Genomic DNA, 18604 nt, shown 5'->3' on the forward strand with positions numbered 1-18604 from the left:
TCATAATAATAGCTGGAACGGCGCTAATGGAATGGTATCAAGCACATGGAAACCATGTGTTTGATGCATTTGATACCATTCATCTCCAGACATTACCACAAGCCCATCCTCCCAAATTAAGGTGCCACCAACGTCCTGTGGTGTATATATAAATTATTGGAATCCACACACAACTAAAGAGGGCTATGTTGAATCCACACACCCTAGACAAAAAGTATGTTTGGTGAGCAATTCTGCATGCAAGCTTTTTCTCTTTATACTTGTCTTCCCCTTGAGGCAAAACCTTATAAAGCCTCTTGGCTCCAGGAGACAAATGTGTACAGGTCTCCCAGAGTGAAGAGGCTAAATCTTATAAAGTTGTAATGAATGAATAGGACCACTCTATTCTACAAGCTTTGGAGACTTCCCAAAACCAACCCTGGACAAAATATTCATTTTTTTGTCAAGAGCTGCCAATCTGAACAAAACAAACAACAGGATGGGATTTTATGTTTATTGAAAAATAGGATGAAATAAATCCCTGGTGTGTGTGTGTGTGCATGTTTTTGGGGTCTTTGGTTGCAGTGTGATGAAGATTTCAGTTGCAGCATTTCTGAGAGCAGCCTTCACAGCAAAACATCTTGCTCAGACATCTGATAAACCTGTGAGGGAGACAGTAACCACTGACATGAATGTAACAATACGGACACTACTACAACACTTGAAAATTGTGAGTCACACCCAGTGGAGGTTGCTGAAGGGAGGACGGTCCATAATAACGTCTGGAAGGGTGCGAATGGAATGGCATCAAAAACATGGAAACCCTGTGTTTTATTTATTTGATACCATTCAACTGATTCCGCTCCAACCATTAACTCAAGCCCGTCCTCCCGTGCCACCAATTTCCTGTGGTCACACCATCCTTTACTATCTCCTTTTATGTGTCCGTCTGTCTGCTAGCTTTTCCCTCCCTCCACTATATAATTATCTTCTGTCTACTTAAATCTCACCTCTTCTTGAGGGTCTTGCGGTATTTCTTCCGCTCCTCTGTCTCATTCTCCTGTTCCTTCTTCTCCTCTACCTTCACTTCTTCCTTCTTCTCTTGCTTCACTTGGAACCTTTCCTCATCAGGCAGGATGATAATCTCCTCTACCTCCTCATAATCAATCTCATCAGGCAGGATGATCATCTCCTTTACCTCGACATAATCAATCTCATCAGGCAGGATGATAATCTCCTTTACCTCAACATCAATCTCATTGCTTTCTCCTGTCTGATCTCCATTAGTGTCCTGAGAAACATAATACAACATTGAAACATCTTTCCAGTGCAGCTATAATCTGACAGATCTACACTAGCTTTCCTCTATGTGACACCGTGTGTGTGGATCTGACAGTCAGAGAGAGAGGGAGCCTGGTTCTTATCAGGCTTCTTACCAGTACAGGGGTTCCAGTCCTGTCGGTGTTGCCTGTCTGTCCTCCCTCAGTCTGGGTGGAAATGGGTGGCAGATGGGTGGTCTGCGGCCATGCCAGGGTGGGCAGTGGAACCTTCAGTGGGGGCAGGCGATGGGGTAGAGGGAGGGGTGGAGTGGCGGTGATCTGGAGGCTAGAGGGAGGGATGCGAACGGGGAGGAAGAGGGGGGCAGTGGCTGTAGTCTGGAGCATATCGGTCCGTGGAGCATTGGTCAGAGGGACAGAGGTCAAGGAGGTCATAGTCACTGGAGCAGGTGACCTGTAGTTCTGACTCTTGATGGGAAGATTAGAGGTATAAGATTAGTTCACATTATTAATCACAAGATCACAGTGACAAGATACAGCCCACTGGACACAGACGTCAGTTCAACGTCTACTCCATGTTGGTTCAACATAATCTTCTTGAAATTACATGGAAACAACGGTAATTTAACCAGTGTGTGTCCATTGGGAGTACATGTATATCAAAACCTAACAGGTCTCAAATACTGGGAGAATATTTCAGCTGCAGTAATGAATCAGTAATTCATATATGTCTGTATAAATACTGTATGAACGCAGTAAACAACCTACCACTGACTCAAGTGTAGCGAAGTCATTCTGCATGAGAGGCGAGACAGAGGTGCAGGGTTAGATTATTTGGTTAAACCTACCAACTCTCACAGTCTCACGTCAGAATTAGACATTCATCCATGTTTATCAAACGTCAAATTTCAAAGTTGTTCCAAATGTCAAATTTTGAAATGTTTAAGGTTAAGTTTAGGCATTAACTCCAAATGTTGAAGGTTAGTCATTAACTCCAAATGGTTAAGGTAAGGGTAAGGTTTGGGATAGGCTTAAAAAAATATATAAAAAACAACTTTCTATCGCTGGATTCAAACTTGCAACCTTCGGAATCAGATGCTTACACCTATCTGCCATTCCTGTCCACAACACCCTAGCAAAACCGAAACCTATTCGAAGTGGCTGGTGGCTAGTGGCTGGTTTCCACGTCATCTCCTGACATCCTCAGACATGGATGGACATTGAATACTGACTTGTATAATGGGTGACCTGGCTGGGCTAAACATAACACGCACAATGCATTTTTAAAAAGACCTAACAAGCCTCCAACGTGAGTTAACACAATCCAAAATACTGCGGCAATACTGAAGGCTATTATAGTGCACAATGTGAGTTGTAAAGAAACCTGAATGCTATTCTTCCCTCCTTGTTCTTGCCATTATGCCAGCTGACCTACAGCATGCTGTGGTGTGTGGTGTTACCTCAACTTCCACAGCGGCTATTTTCTGCACTCTGTCCAGCATGGGTTCGATGCCCTCCTCCAGCTCTCTCCAGTAGTTTCTGAAAGAGCCCACGACTAACTCCTGCTGGAGCTTCCAAGCATCCAACATCATCTGGTCTTGCTTGATCTGCTTTCTGATCATGTGACACATGTCGATGTCTTGTACTTTCTCAAAACCTACAAACACATTTTGGACCTTGTCCATGAACTCCGCAGCGGTTTCCTTGTCAATTTTCACTGGCTGTGCATTTTGACCTCCTTCACTCTCTTCCTCTTCTGCCACCTTTACTATTTGGCCGGCTCTTCTGCCATTCATTACCTTCTTTACTTTTGGGTGTCTTGATCTTTCTCTGTCTATTCTTCCTGCAACCTCTAGCGCTGGCTTCATCAATCTCTCACCCTTCCCAAACCTCCTAACCATCCTTTCAAAATCAATCCTCTCCTCCAGCTTAGCTTCCTCTTCATTTTGGTTCAGCACCAGAGCTCTGTCCAGGGTCTGGCCTAGGGATCCCAGGTCTTTGGTGACCTTCTCATGGTAGTAAGCCAGATCCTCCTTCAAGTATCTCATGGTCCTCTCTCTGGCTTTAACCAACAGGGCCTTCTCTTTCTCCTTCTCCTCACATAGGGGGACTGTCTGTATCACTCACACACACACACACACACACACACACACACACACACACACACACACACACACACACACACACACACACACACACACACACACACACACACGCACGCACACGCACACGCACACGCACACACGCACACACAATCTGTGTTTACCTTTGTCTCCTTCTACGACAGGGGTCAGCAACAGATAGTTTAGTTTTTGGTCAAAAAGACTGTAAAATCATCAGGAATTCAGCTAAAAATGTGTTTAATTCAGGGAATTTATTCCCAACTATTCCCACTAATAAAATAAGAGACATACTGTATGTGATCGTGTCTCAATGTAATCAAGGTATGAAATTACTGTTCTTTTCAAATACAATCTCTTTAGGGTTTAGTTGTGGTCAATTTGCAGTGTGCAAATTATTATAATGAGGTGGATATAACAAAATAATAATAAAATACTCAATCATACACATTACTATAGTATTATGCAAATAGGTATAGCCACATTAAAGTTGACGAACACAGTGGAACACACACACACACATAAGGTCATGCTGCAGGACTGGAGTCCTACCTGTGTGTGTGGCAGGCGGTTGATGGTGGTCCTGTCAGGTGATGGTGGTCTCGGGCTCTGTTCCACTGGGTCTCGGTTCTTAGCGATGGGCTGCAGAACACCCGTTGGTGTCATACTCACCTGAGGTCTCCTGTTCCTGTTTCTGGACACACACTGTCTGGGTTCAAAGTCTGGGTTCCTGACCAGAGGACCTAACTGGAAGCACAATGACATGAGAACATTACACTCAAATCCATTTATCTAGCATTTGAACACCATTTTTTTGTTTTAAAGCCATAGCATAGGTCCGCTTACCTGATAGGGTAATAAGGAAATCCATGTGTAAATCAAACATGTTCAATAATAATAATCAATAATAATAGGCTATATTTAATTTGTATAGCACTTTCATTACAGAGTTATCTCAAAGCTCTACTAAGGAAAAACATTACAGAAATGATATACAACAAAAACAACATACATTTACAACTAAGGCAGGTAGTTTTAGGCCTATATGCCACGTTATATTGCTCTTAATTACCATATAGGGACGACGTGGTCTGCGCACTGGCTTACAGTGCCCTTCCTTACAAGCGTCTGTCTCCATCACTGGAGGGAAGAAGAAGGCCTCAAATTACATTCGGACAGACGAAATTTGTTAATGAAAAACAACATTTGCCTACTTAAATATTGTGAGAAATTAAACTCGATATTTCTCTAAAGACACCTTGTTCAAATTTGGCAAAAAATAATACATTCACGTGCCTTACTTTAAAATTGACCCTCTCTACTGCCATCACAAATCAAGCAAGTAACCTACAATGTAGTGTTCTAGAACTCTTGTAATGTTCTACTTGTTATTATGACGCTCTTGAATAATGTATTTATTATGCACAGATGCAGTGCAACAATGTATTACATGTCTGTGTGCATTTTCTAAATAATGGACAGCTGACTCTGATAGGCTAATGGATAAATTATGTAAACCTAATTTCAAGTTTACTGGGTCAGGGCAGTTCTAGGCTGGCCTATATATTACAACAGAAATTAATGGCTATTTACAAGCTCAATGTGTATTTATGGAATCAATAAAAAAAGAGACCACCTACAATAGGCACGGGAAATAAATATATTTGGGGTTTCAATGCAGAAAACAGCGCGATGAATAGACGCGAATAGATGCTAACTGTGACGGTTATGTAGTCAGGCTGTGCCTTGGAGTGCGGACCAAATGCTCAAAGTGATTTCAAGCACCGATTGAAAATGCCTTTAAAACATATGCGACCAACAAGAAAATGTCTGTAAAGTAGCTAGCCTACATTTGTTACAAACTTCGGCAAATATGCCAAGGTTAGGCTAGCCTATCAATTAAGACCAATTAGTAGACTACATTATAACTGGTTTAGCCCATTATTATTCCGTTAAAATAAGGGCTGTCTCTAAAACAATATTTAGCTAGCCTAAAGTTGCAACATATAATTGAATACTGCTACTGAAGCAGGTTTAGGCCTACCACCGGCTGCACCAAATCTTCAGATTGTGCTGGAAATATTGAAACAATTAGGCTAATTCACTTGTTCAATAGGTTTCAGTCCAAATGCGATAGCCTACTGCCCACACAACGTTCTTTTCACTTGGACATTCCATAATATTTCATTGTTAGGCCTATGGAAAACAAGTGTAATCGCCAATTGTTGCATATTGGATAAAATGTGGCTGGATCATGTTGGGGAAAACAAGATCCTAATACCCCTGTCATCATTCCATCACCATGCTTAAAAAGTTGAATAACTACAGCCATCAACACTATAAAGGGGTTGCCGCGAATTTGACAGTCACTACAGGCAGCAAAGTGGCAAGTAACCTAAGTAGCTGTACTTCATATTGCAGTACACCTACTGTAATCTAAATACAGTATCAAACCAGGTACTGTGTAATGACACAGTACAATACCGTAGAATTGACTTTATTATACTTCTATTAAAAAGGACATGCTACCTCAATCTTAATGAATTAATTAACGGATGGATGGCTGGATGGATGGATGAATGAAATTCATGGAGGGGATTTGGTGGTTTGTAAGTCACAGTATTTTACTGTAATAACATGGGATTGGTACAAGCAGGTCAGCTGTGAGGTACACCATATCAATGAATATTTGCTGTTTCACTTCCAAGAGGCCTTAACAAAGGCATCCAAACTGTAAGTGACTACAGGGCAAAACAGACCAAAAGAACATGGCAAAATGCTCAACCAGATTTAAGGCTTGCTGCCACTCCAATCTGTCCCCTATACATTTGTAAATGATGGTGCACTACTAGCACATACTTGTTAAATTGTTAGGCCTACAGCACTCTTACCAACGATAGCCTCTTAAAAGACACGTCTCAAAATATGTTAATGAGCCAGCCTATCATGCACCCACTAGGGCCAAAGGTTTTTGGCACTCCAAAAATACTGTGTATCCTGTGGGATGGAATTACAGTAGCTATCGAAATACAGCAATTATTTCCCTGCCTACAACATTTTCCCACAATGCACCATCATTTACAGTATGATGCAGTTTAACATTTGACAGTATTTTACTGTTGATAATACCCAAAATGGCCTATAAATAACAGTATAATAACAGTGTGTTAATACACCACTAAAGTTTTAAATGTTCTCACATTATGAAGAGGTATATTTACTTTAGAAGGATATCATGTTTTTGATTCAATTAATAGATAAGAATGTGTAGAGGGATAGTTGTCGAATAGAGGGATAGTAGTCTAATATGGAAAATAGATCATTTCATTGGAAGGATGGATGAAGGGATTGAGACTGACAGGATAGAGAGTAAAGGCCTATTTACAGTTGAAGTCGGAAGTTTACATACACTTAGGTTGGAGTCATTAACACTAGTTTTTCAACCACTTCTGTCACGCCCTGACCTTAGTTCCTTTTTTATGTCTATATTTTGGTTTGGTCAGGGCATGAGTTGGGGTGGGCATTCTATGTTTTGTGTTCTATGTTTTCTATTTCTGTGTGTTTGGCCGGGTGTGGTTCTCAATCAGAGACAGCTGTCTATCATTGTCCCTGATTGAGAACCATACTTAGGTAGCCTTTTCCCACCTGTGTTTTGTGGGTAGTTGTTTTCTGTCTTTGTGTCTGTACCAGACAGGACTGTTTCATTCTCGTTGTTATTTTTGTTTAGTGTTCTGTTTTTAATAAATAATAACATGAACACTTGCCACGTTGCGCTTTGGTCCGATGACTACTCTTCATCCGAAGATGAATATCGTTACAGAACTACCCACCACCAACGGACCAAGCAGCGTGGTAACGAGGAGCAGAGGGTTCAGGACTCCTGGACTTGAGAGGAGATATTGGACGGTAAGGGACCCTGGAGACAGGCTGGGGAATATCGCCGCCCGAAAAAAGAGCTGGAGGCAGCTATAGCTGAGAGGCGGCGATATGATAGCCAGGAGCGCTATAGGCCAGCCCCCCGCAAGTGCCATGCGAGAGTGGGCATCCAGCCAGGGCGGATTGTGCCAGCTCAGCGTGTTTGGTCTCCGATGCGCCGTTTCGGCCCAGGGTATCCTGCGCCAGCTCTGCGTACTGTGTCTCCGGGGCGCTGGGAGGGTGCAATTCGTCCTATGCCTGCGCTCCGCCCGTGCCGGGCTAAAGTGGGCATTGAGCCTAATGGAGAAGTGCGAGTGGTAAGCACCAGATCTCCAGTGCTCCCCCACAGCCCGGTTCGACCTGTGCCTGCACTCTGGAGGGGCCGGGCTAAAGTGGGCATTCAGCCTGGAGGAGTGGTGCCAAGGCTGCGCACCAGAGCTCCAGTGCTCCCCCACAGCCCGGTTCATCCGGTGCCTCCTCTACGCACCAGGCCTCCTGTAGGTCTCCCCAACAGCGTTTATTAGAAACGTGGGGCTGCCACAGGGCCCACCAGGCTGTCTCTACGTCTCCTCCCTCCAGAGTCACTCTCCAGTCCGGACCCTCCAGCGACGCCCTCCAGGCCAGAGTCGCCCTCCTGTCCGGAGCTGCCAGAGTCGCCCTCCTGTCCGGAGCTGCCAGAGTCGCCCTCCTGTCCGGAGCTGCCAGAGTCGCCCTCCTGTCCGGAGCTGCCAGAGTCGCCCTCCTGTCCGGAGCTGCCAGAGTCGCCCTCCTGTCCGGGGCCTGCTGCAAGGGTCCCCAGTCCGGGGTCGGCGGCAAGGGTCCCGGGGTCCATGTCGGGGTCCATGTCCCGCGCCAGAGCCGCCACCGCGGATAGATGCCCACCCAGACCCTCCCCTATATCTTTAGGTTTTGCAGCCGGAGTCCACACCTTTGGGGGTGGGGTACTGTCACGCCCTGACTTTAGTTATATTTGTTTTCTTTATTTTTTGGTTAGGTCAGGGTGTGACAAGGGTGGTTTGTTTAGTTTTTGTCTTGTCTAGGGGTTTTTGTCTTGTGTTTATCTATGGGGATTTTGTATTGTCTAGGGGTAATTAGGTTTATGGTGGCCTGAATTGGTTCCCAATCAGAGACAGCTGTTTCTCGTTGTCTCTGATTGGGGAGCCTATTTAGGTTGCCATTTCCATGTTGGTTTTGTGGGTAGTTGTTTTCTGTCTTTGTGTCTGTACCAGACAGGACTATTTCGTTTCGTTTCATTCTCGTTGTTATTTTGTTTAGTGTTCTGTTTCTAATAAACGCTGCGCTTTGGTCCGATGATTCCTCATCATCAGACGACGAACGTTACACAGTGCTTGTCCCTCTATATGCATTTCCAATGCGCATTTCAAATCTGATGTTGCAAGTGTGAATTGCCTTATATATATGCCTCTAGATCCGGAATAAGTAACCTAGAAAAGCGCATGTAGACGGGCACACTGGCCCAACAGGAATGATTGTGTTCCTCATAATTAGCAGCCAAAACGAGCGCCGCTTAGGGCGTCTGGGAATGGGAACTATTGTGGCATTGTCATTCTCACGCTAATTCTGATCACGGGGACTCGTGACCAGATGATAATAGAGAGAACAGCAGGAAAGGGCGCGAGCACCTCTTTACAAGTTGGCCTTTTAATTCGGGCTCTCTGATATTCTCTCCGCTGTTGCCTCAACGATTTTGACCGATTCGTTGATTTTTGGCCCTTCTGTGCCACCAACCCATAACAAGATGGAACTTTCTATAAGTCCCCATCCCATTATAGTGCCTGCACAAAAATGTCACAAATTGGCACTCCAACATTGAATAGACTACTATAGGTTAGGATAGGCTATGTGACAATTGGATCTAGGTAGGCCTATATAAAAAATGTGATCCACGTAAATGTTTTTGCCTTGTGACACTATATAGATACAGTCCTGTGAACGTAACAAGTTTTTCTGTCGGTGGTCGCTGCTCTCTGGAAAAGGACGCATGCGCCGCGACCGTGGGGTATTTATGTGTGACCCTCTGAAGGACGTTTCCTAGTGACGAGAGACAGGCGGCTGACTGCACGTGGGTCGCGTGACCAGATGTCCCATTGCGCTCTGTATGGTCAAAGGCCTCCCCAAAAGTCACCCACGTTTTCTGGAGTTTCACAAGAGACCCCACCACTCAGTGTAGACCCCACCACCCAGTGTATTCATCAGCCACAGCCTCTTCAGAAAGCCACACATTGTGACTGTATAGGCCTACCGTCTGGGTTTATAAGTGGTTTAGAAAGTGAACTCATTCCGGTCCACTAATTCAAAGCCTTGTACACTTGCCTGTCGGCTGTCAGTGCCAACTGCCTACTGAAGGTTCGTTAATTATTAAGGCTCTGAGGACCACATTCCTTTTAGCCTAAATTAATCTATCCAATAAAAAACAATATCATCCATAGCCCATGCAAAAATTAGGTAAGCTGTTTTGACATGTCATGTATTGTTAATAGGCTACCATTCGGGGTTGGGTCACTTCTAATTGATGGCAGCCAATTCAGGCATCAGGAAGTAAACTGAAATTCCAATTAAATTATTATTTAATTTTTCGATGACTTCTAATAAACTGAAAAGTATAAGCTATTTATTTTCAAAAGTTGTTTTATTTTTGTATTATAAATTCAAATTACTTCCTGAAGTGACTGTCTTGTTTGCAAATTCAACAAGTGTTATGACCACTAATTTCACAACTAGGCCCATATGCTATTCTCATGCATAACAATGTGATATAAAAATATAGCTCATGAATAATCAAAATAAGTGATCAACAACCACACATAAGCTATTGCTCATACTGGCGCTTTATTGTGATGGTCACACACCTGACAGAAAAACAGCGGTCAGGGCGCACCTGCCCTAACTTCCCATTAGTCACTTCCTACTCGGAGCTCACTGAGCGAGAGCCTTCTCTCAGTCTGGACCGTCCACTTGTCCTTCCACAGGGTTCGTACTCTTCATGGTGATTAGGTTCGGTTGAATACCGCCCATTGTTCGGTGGGGTTTCCCACGTTCTAGCGTTCGCCCCGCAGTCGCGTGGCTCAAGTCAAACACAGAGCCGCCGCCATGAATCCCTTAGCCGAAGGCCAGCTCGCGGGAGGGACATCTGTCCGTGTGGTCACTCTGACAACTGCTCTCCCTAACTCGGAGTTAGAAAAAATTGACAACATATGTTTAGCTTACAGTTTTCAAACCCTTCCTCTATCTGGATCAGGCTAATCAAAATTGTAAGTAAACATTTGTTTTATATATATTCATTAATAATAAACCATGATCAATATCCGACAGGATGTTCAAGTCATTTATCCTTGTTGATATTAGACAACACAAAGAGCATCGGAATTCATGTGGAATTAGGCCTAACTACCCACATCCATATCCCGCACCTGCAGAACCATTAGGTGATGGGATTACATTTTATTTCAAAGAAATTCAGAACATGAAACAAGCACTTTCAATCGATGTATTGAATTTTAATAAATTCATTCGATTGAAATCTGACCAACTTTTGAAAGTCCGTTGAGGAGCCTAGACATATGGAATTGCTGAACGAGGGTTGAAAATAGTTTAAAATAATCTTCATTAACTTTGAATGTAATTGCCATAGGCTTTTCAGTCATGAACATATACAATATCCCTTGCCATTGCGCGAACATCATTTAGGGTACATCTCAGGATAAGCATGAGCTACATTCAATAAAAAATATTGACACTTTTCGTTATAGGCTTTTGGCTTATTTTTTCTGAGCAATTAGTTTAGGCTTACTCTTCACTCAGGATTTAGTCACTAAAGTTTCTCATCATCAACACTTCCCTGACCACTTGCCAGTATCGACAACGATACAGACTGATAACAATGACCACAGGGCGTTGTGGGTATTTTTTCTATGTGAGACTTCATCGGATAGGTTTCGCCTTTTCTCGGGTAAGCCTAATGCTGTCCCATTTCATTGGCATGAATAGTCAAGTGGTCCCTGGTGTAACCACGGAAATTACTCACTCTTGTTCGGCCCTGCGAATGAAAATCCTGAGGGTACCCGCGCGCTTTGTGTCACGAGAAAGAGAGAGAGTCAGAGAGAGGTAGAGGGGATAGGGGGAGAGAGGTAGAGGGGGTTCAGGGTGGACATCTGTCTCTTGTATTTTTTCCAGGGCGGGTAACTCGGCTATTGAAAAGAGGCAGTGACCTGTCATCCCTGACTGATGGGAGCGGGCGCTGGGAGCGCCCCCGTGTGTGGGAAAATACCTCAGCCAAAGAGTTCGAGCATTCAAATGCTAATTCTGCCCTATAAATAAGAGCGGTGCGTGGTGCTGCGGGCCTTACAGACCCAAGACTCAGCCGGGAGAGGAGAGCTATACTCTAACTACACAACTATACCGAGCGTAAAGGAGAGATGACAGCCAGCACCATGGCTCACAACGTGGGGAAACACTCGAGTGCCAAGGAGGAGAGAAAGGTATTGCCTTAGTTCCCGTGGATATATATAAACCTAATCAACAGGTGTCTTTTATCGGATATGCTCACACTTAGTGATTGTCTGGTCCAATTTGTGACTGTCTGGTCGCCATTAACCCATCGCTTTCCATCTCTAGCTGCGGAAGCCGCTAATTGAGAGGAAAAGGCGGGAGAGGATTAATAACTGCTTGGATCAACTGAAAGAAACCGTGGTCGGGGCGTTCAGTCTTGATGTGAGTAGGCCTATATACACACTGTATTTTAATTGTTAGAAATGCTCAATTATATGGAGTGTGAAAGACACAGTGTCAGTTATTTGTTGACCCTAACTTTCCATTTCCCCCAACAGCAATCGAAACTTGAAAAGGCGGACATTCTGGAGATGACAGTGAAACACCTGCAGAATGTTCCGACTCATAGATTCAGTGGTAAGTGTCCGATCAAGTAGCTTGACTGAAGAAACATGCAAGTGCCAGGAGAGTTTTCAAAGTTGTGCCTGCATGTAATACTCTATGTAAGCAGCTGGTACGTGTCAGCACGTTGGAATGTTAGACAAATTTAATGGAGACTGGTGGGAATATTTTCATCAGTGATTGAATAACAGTCAATAAGAACAATACGAATAATCATGTGAGTATTAGTACTCACATAGCTTTATTATTTAATTTCGTTTTGATCCATATTCTTTCTTGGTTTCAACTTAAAACAATTGATTAGTCAAGTGTTTCCTAATCTTGATCCTGGGGACTCAAAGGGGTGCACATTTTTGTGTTTGTCTTAGCACTACACACCTGATTCCACTAATCAGCTCATCATCAAACCTTTGATTAGTGGAATCATCTGTATAGTGCTGGGGCAAAAACTAAAATGTGCACCCCTTTGAGTGCCCAGGAACAGGATTAAGAAACACTGCAATACATTATGCGAGTGGTGCAGCGGTCTAAGGCACTGCATCTCAATGCAAGAGGCATCATTACAGTCCCTGGTTCGAATCCAGGCTGTATCACATCCGGACGTGATTGGGAGTCCCATAAGGCGGCGCACAATTGGCCCAGCGTTGTCCGGGTTTGGCCAGTGTAGGCCGTCATTGTAAATAAGAGTTTGTTCTTAACTGACTTAACAAGTTAAATCAAATAAAAAATCTATATAATAATTACTCATTTATTTTGGGCAATAGGCCAGTCTGGGTGCAATACATCCTGCCACCAACAGATGACGCTATGACCCATGTTTGACCCAGTGTCTCCTCCCATCCACAGCAGACCCCAATTTAGGCCTAGATGCACAGCAGAAGTACAGCACAGGCTACATCCAGTGCATGCACGAGGTCCACAACATGCTGCTCAGCTGCGAGTGGATGGACAAAACTCTTGGCTCCCGCCTGCTCAACCACCTGCTAAAATCCCTGCCCCGCTCCAGTGAAGAGCACCCCTCTCAGGCCAACCCCAACCTCAGGCCTGATGCCCACCCACCCAGCCAGGGGCCTGGAGCCCCCACTACACCCCTCAGAGGGGACCCCAGGTCTGGTAGGCAGGGCCAGAGGGAGGGGCCCCTGTCCCACATGGTGGGGCCCCAGGACAGCCCCCTGCTCCTGCTCGGGAGCCCCCAGCTCCTCAGCCCCCACCTGGGCATGCTGGAGATGTGGAGGCCCTGGTAAACTGTACTGGCGTGATGGATCTTTACGTTAGACCCTCCTCTGTTATGTATCTTATAGATATGCTACTCAGAAGACATTGTGTTCGATTGTGGGGCGGTTGTGTTCCTGATCTAGGTGTGCTATATATACAGACCTTTCAGTACTTCCTCTCCGAAGTCTACTTTCCGTAGCCTGCATTGTAGAAGGCGCTTATTAATATTTTTCTTATATTTATTGTATTAATGTCTTTATTTATTGAAAAACATGTGCACCCCTTTGTGTTTGTCTTAGAAAAACATTTAGCTTCTTAGCTCTAGTCCATCACAAATAGCTTTTGTTCTGCTCCCTTTGTTGTATATTATTAACCAATATTAATACAAATGTGTATGCAATTTCTGCAGTTATCTATTTTCTTTATGTGAACACACACACACACACTTTCTCTTATATATATATATAGAGGGCCGTTTTGATCCTATCAACATCATGAAAATAATCCATGTTAAAAAATATATGAATGATGCTGTGGCCTACAGCTACATACATATTATAGTACATTTATAAATGGTTAGGCTTATAACATTCATTGTATTTCATTTATTAGACTGTTGCTTGCAGTGTGAATGAATATAAGCAAATGGATTTAGTAATATTAAATGAATGACCTGGTCCAGTTGGACAGGCCATAAAGATACAGGTAACTGCCAAAATAAAGGAAACCCTTGAGTAAACGAGGGATTCAAAGTATATTGAAAGCAGGTGCTTCCACAAAGGTGTGGTTCCTGAGTTAATTAAGCAATTAGCATCCCATCATGCTTAGGGTCATGTATTAAAAATGTCCAGTTGCCTATTATTTTGGCTACCATGGCTAAAAGAGATCTAGGTGACTTTGAAAGAGGGGTCTCGAAGGAGCATTGCAGGTTTAAAGTGTGTGTGTGTGTGTGTCACCAGATCTCAACCCAATTGAAGACTTATGGGAGATTCTGGAGCAGCGCCTGAAACAGTATTTTCCACCACCAATAAGAAAACACAAAATTATGTAATTTCTCAATGAAGAATGGTGTCACATCTCTCAAACATTGTTCCAGACAATTGTAGAATCTATGAAAAGGCGCATTAAAGCTTTTCTGGCAGCTCGTGGTGGCCCAATGCGGTAATAAAATACTTTATGTTGGTGTTTCCTTTATTTTGGCAGCTACCTGTATATGATGAGGAAATGAGGACGTAGTTTTGAGGCTGCGTTTACACCAGCAGCCCAATTCCGATATTTTTTCCACCAATTGGTCTTTTGAACAATCACATCAGATCTTTTCTCATCAGATCTTTTTCAGAGACAATCTGATTGGCCAAAAGGCCAATTAGTGAACAAGATCAGAATTGGTCTGCCTGTCTAAACGCAGCCATAGAGACATCAACAAGTGTTTGGTTAATCACTGGTAATATTTGTGTAGGGCCTACTGGTAGTAGTAGAAGGTAACACGTTCATATTTATTTTCAACTACAGTATAGGCAAACCATTATTTGTTTACAATAGTAAATCATTTTTTTCCGACAAATGAACGTTATGCATAGGCCTACTGGGTGCATTTTAAAGACATTATTGAATTCGAACATTCAAAACGTTGCTGTAGTACATGGTCCCTCTATAATAATTGTCCACAGAGCTAATGAAGCCACCGTGTGGTGGCAGAGAGGGGAGAAAAGAGAAGAGATGGAGAAGGGCGCCCGATCCCTCTGCGGTTTCTCGAACAAAAGCGGGCCGAGACAGCTGCTCTCTCCCCAGTCCAGATCATTAAGAGGAGAGCTGGAGCGGAGCGTGGGGGTGGCGAGGTGCCAAACCCCTCCACTTCAAAGCCTCTGGACACAGCCTTCATTTAGGTTCTATATTTGTTACTGGTGCCTAATTGCTGTAGCAAAAACCTTGTGTGTAAAACTCACTCGTAATGGTATCATGTTGTTTATCTGGTGACAGGACACATTTTCGTGCTTGTTTAGATAGACACAAATGCGCTATTGCGTATTGGTAATTTGCATGTCAATGCGCTGTACATATGTACACATGCAACGACGCCAAATGGTTAAACACTTTTATCAGACATAAACAAATAGACAATTGTGCGTAAAAAAAAACTAGTGCACACACAGACAGTGAAATTGGGATAATGGATAAGAGTCCATTTCTAGACATAACATAGGCTGCGTTTACACAGGCAGCCCCATTCTGATATCTTTACACTAATTGGTCTTTTGACCAACCAGATCAGCTATTTTGCCAATAATTGTGCAAAAGTTCAGAATTGGGCTGCCTGTGTAAACTCAACCATAATAAACCAATTGTTATTTAACATAAGCCTGAAGCTATTTTGGAGGTATAACTGTAAGGGATGCGCAAATACAAACATGCATGACTTTTAAAGATGATCATTTAAAACTAAGTCGGGTCTATTTAGCAGGTTTTGGGAACCTATTTGCTCTGTGCGTTTTAAGGGGAATGTGGCATCAGAGTGCAGTTGAATCCAAATCAGAAATCACCAAAGGGAGAGAACAAATGAGGCGCAGGCTAACACCTGTCGCTTTCTTTGGGGAAGGGCCCTTAATTCCCCGGCTGATTCAGTTTAGGCCAAGGGGCCTCTGCCAGCAGCTGCCAACTGAGGCATCGCGTTACATCCGAGAGCCCGCGCTGGGGAAATCTTCAGAGCCCTGAACAGGGACATACAAAAAATGAGACTGGGTAGGGCAAGAAAATATTAGAAGAGAAAAAATGACTCAATCTTGAGATAATCAGCAGTCAGGATTTGAAATAAATAAATATATTACAAATACTCCACGTCCAAAGAAATGTCTCTCTAAAATGTTTTTTTTCTTCTACCCATGGTATCTGCATAATATCTCTCCGTGTTCTGCCATAAATAGTTCTGTTGGCCTACCTGGTGAAATACATTGGACACATTGGAGCTTTGATAACCCAATGAATAATGAATGGTTATATAATTTGTGATAGCAGCCTCTGTCCCATCCTATTCCTTTTCACAGAATATAGCCTATACTGTACAGTTATGGAGGACACAAACAGATGGTACAAAAGACGTGTTAATACCATGCAATGTACTTGTAAGCTACTTTTTAATTTTTTCCCCAAAATTGTCATTTTTTCTTAAACTTTAGCCTAAATGAATAGTCTTCGGTTTCAACAACAACAAAAAACACTGACGCCGGATACGCAACCAAATATATGAATTATTGTGACCACTACTGATCCTCACCGTGCAGCAAGGGCTGGCCGAAGACAAAGGAAAGGGCTCTGATTGGCTCTCACGGTGTGTGCACTGTTGTCCGCTGGCTAGTGCAGACAAACCACACATTCATATGCAAATTAGTCCTTATAAATAGCTACAACAGCTCTTTAACGCCAGCAGTACGTTTATCGACGATTGTACAATAATCACAGGGCGTCTCGCCTGTCGTGTTTAGATTTTCTCTGACCGGGTCCGTTTGCCAGCTGCTCTCTTTCACGGATCGGGAAAATAGCAGTGGAATACAAACTGGGATCTCAGACTGACTGCACGGCTCGGGCTCAAAACCAACATGGCCCCCTCGGCTCTGCACATCAAGAACGGACTTGGCATGGATGAGGATGACTACTACGGGATTAATAAAGGGGATAGAAAGGTACCGGGCATCTGTGGTTGTAGCGTCGCTGATTCCATTCTATAGAGTAGCCTACCCTAGTAATGCAGTTATTACATTGTTACAACGCACTAACAGGCCCATGTGTCATTGTTACAGGCAAGAAAACCTTTGGTGGAGAAGAAGAGGCGTGCTCGTATCAATGAGAGTTTGCAGGAGCTCCGGACCTTGATCGCTGACACCGACGTGAGTTTGGCGCACCTCCCCTGCTGTAGACTCACCTGGCGCACCTGTCATACAATAGAAGCGAATGAAATCTAATATTTTTCACTTTGTCTCCCCTCGGTTTCAGTCAAAGGTGGAGAACGCAGAGGTACTGGAGATGACGGTGAAAAAAGTGGAGCATATTCTCAAGGATCGTCCCCAAGGTAAACTGTGAGCAATGGCATACACTATTGACCCTTTCATCCACTCATTAAAGTGCATTTAGGCATAGATCAGGTGCTGCTTATCATAACGCCCACCGTGGGAGTGCAATTGAATCTAAGTAGGCCTAATTTCCTTTCTTCCTCAGAGACTGACATCATGAACCGGGAGGCCAGTGAGAGGTTTGCAGCAGGCTACATCCAGTGCATGCATGAGGTCCATATGTTTGTGTCCAACTGTCCCGGGATAGACGCGACGGTGGCGGCCGAGCTACTGAACCACCTGCTGGAGTGTATGCCCTTGAACGAGGATCACTTCCAGGACATGGTTATGGATATAATATCAGACACTTCCAGCAACAACGGCAGCACTTGGCCAGCCGGCGAGGCAGTGTGCGCGGCACTAGCCTCACCCGGATGCAGGAGTATATCCAGCGGCTCTACCTCGGCCCTCTCCCCCGTCGCCTCCACCACCTCCAGTGAGGACCTGTGCTCTGACCTGTACAAGACAGACAGCGAGCACAACCAGGGCGCTACCGAAGCACTGGAGAACCAAGAGGCCCAGAACATGCCCACTATCAGCTACTACAAATCCATGTGGAGGCCCTGGTAGTGGCCCGTACTGGTCAACTGTCTGCCTTTGGGATTTAATAGAATAGTTTGGAGTCTACCTGGCCCCAGGTTGTGACATCATCTGTTACATACCTGGAAAGCGCATGTCGCCGGAAATTCACTTCATGCTTTTGCGCAATTGGGAACTGCTCATGTTTGTTTTTGTAAATATCTTAATATGTATAGAGGATTTGCATAAGAAAAAGCTATTGTGATGCCGTAAATAGGCTATAAAAAATGTTTCCAGTGAAGATTCGTACAGAAAAAAAGGCCCTTGTTTATTCGCCCTGTAACCTTTAAAAGAAACGCGTATATTTCCCCAACCACTTGACGCTGTAACAATGTGTAGAATGTTTTGTCCTTAAAATGTCAATGTGATTAATAAAATAATTTAATGAAAATGACAGTCTTCATGTGTAAAACTTGATTGTTTACACCATCTTACAGAATGATTCAAAAGTAAACCAATTACAAGGCATTTCAAGCTGAATGACTTGACTTCTGTTTGCATAACA

The 18604-nt window shown here is 43.8% G+C and overlaps 2 protein-coding genes across 2 annotated transcripts; both read left to right on the top strand.

Moving 5' to 3' along the window:
- Positions 1 to 11727: 11727 nt before the first annotated feature.
- Positions 11728 to 13446, top strand: LOC120028500 (transcription cofactor HES-6-like). Its single transcript, XM_038973700.1, has 4 exons — positions 11728 to 11790; positions 11927 to 12022; positions 12139 to 12217; positions 13052 to 13446. The coding sequence occupies exons 1-4, from the start codon at positions 11728 to 11730 to the stop codon at positions 13444 to 13446; spliced, it is 633 nt and encodes a 210-aa protein (XP_038829628.1).
- A 3366-nt stretch (positions 13447 to 16812) lies between these two features.
- LOC120028873 (transcription cofactor HES-6-like) lies at positions 16813 to 18473 on the top strand. Its single transcript, XM_038974124.1, has 4 exons — positions 16813 to 17094; positions 17212 to 17298; positions 17405 to 17480; positions 17627 to 18473. Exons 1-4 carry the CDS (start codon positions 17011 to 17013, stop codon positions 18088 to 18090), a joined length of 711 nt encoding a protein of 236 aa, XP_038830052.1. The 5' UTR covers positions 16813 to 17010; the 3' UTR covers positions 18091 to 18473.
- The last annotated feature ends 131 nt before the right edge of the window (positions 18474 to 18604 follow it).

Source organism: Salvelinus namaycush, chromosome 34 (genome assembly GCF_016432855.1).
Source record: "Salvelinus namaycush isolate Seneca chromosome 34, SaNama_1.0, whole genome shotgun sequence".
Lineage (NCBI taxonomy): Eukaryota > Metazoa > Chordata > Actinopteri > Salmoniformes > Salmonidae > Salvelinus > Salvelinus namaycush.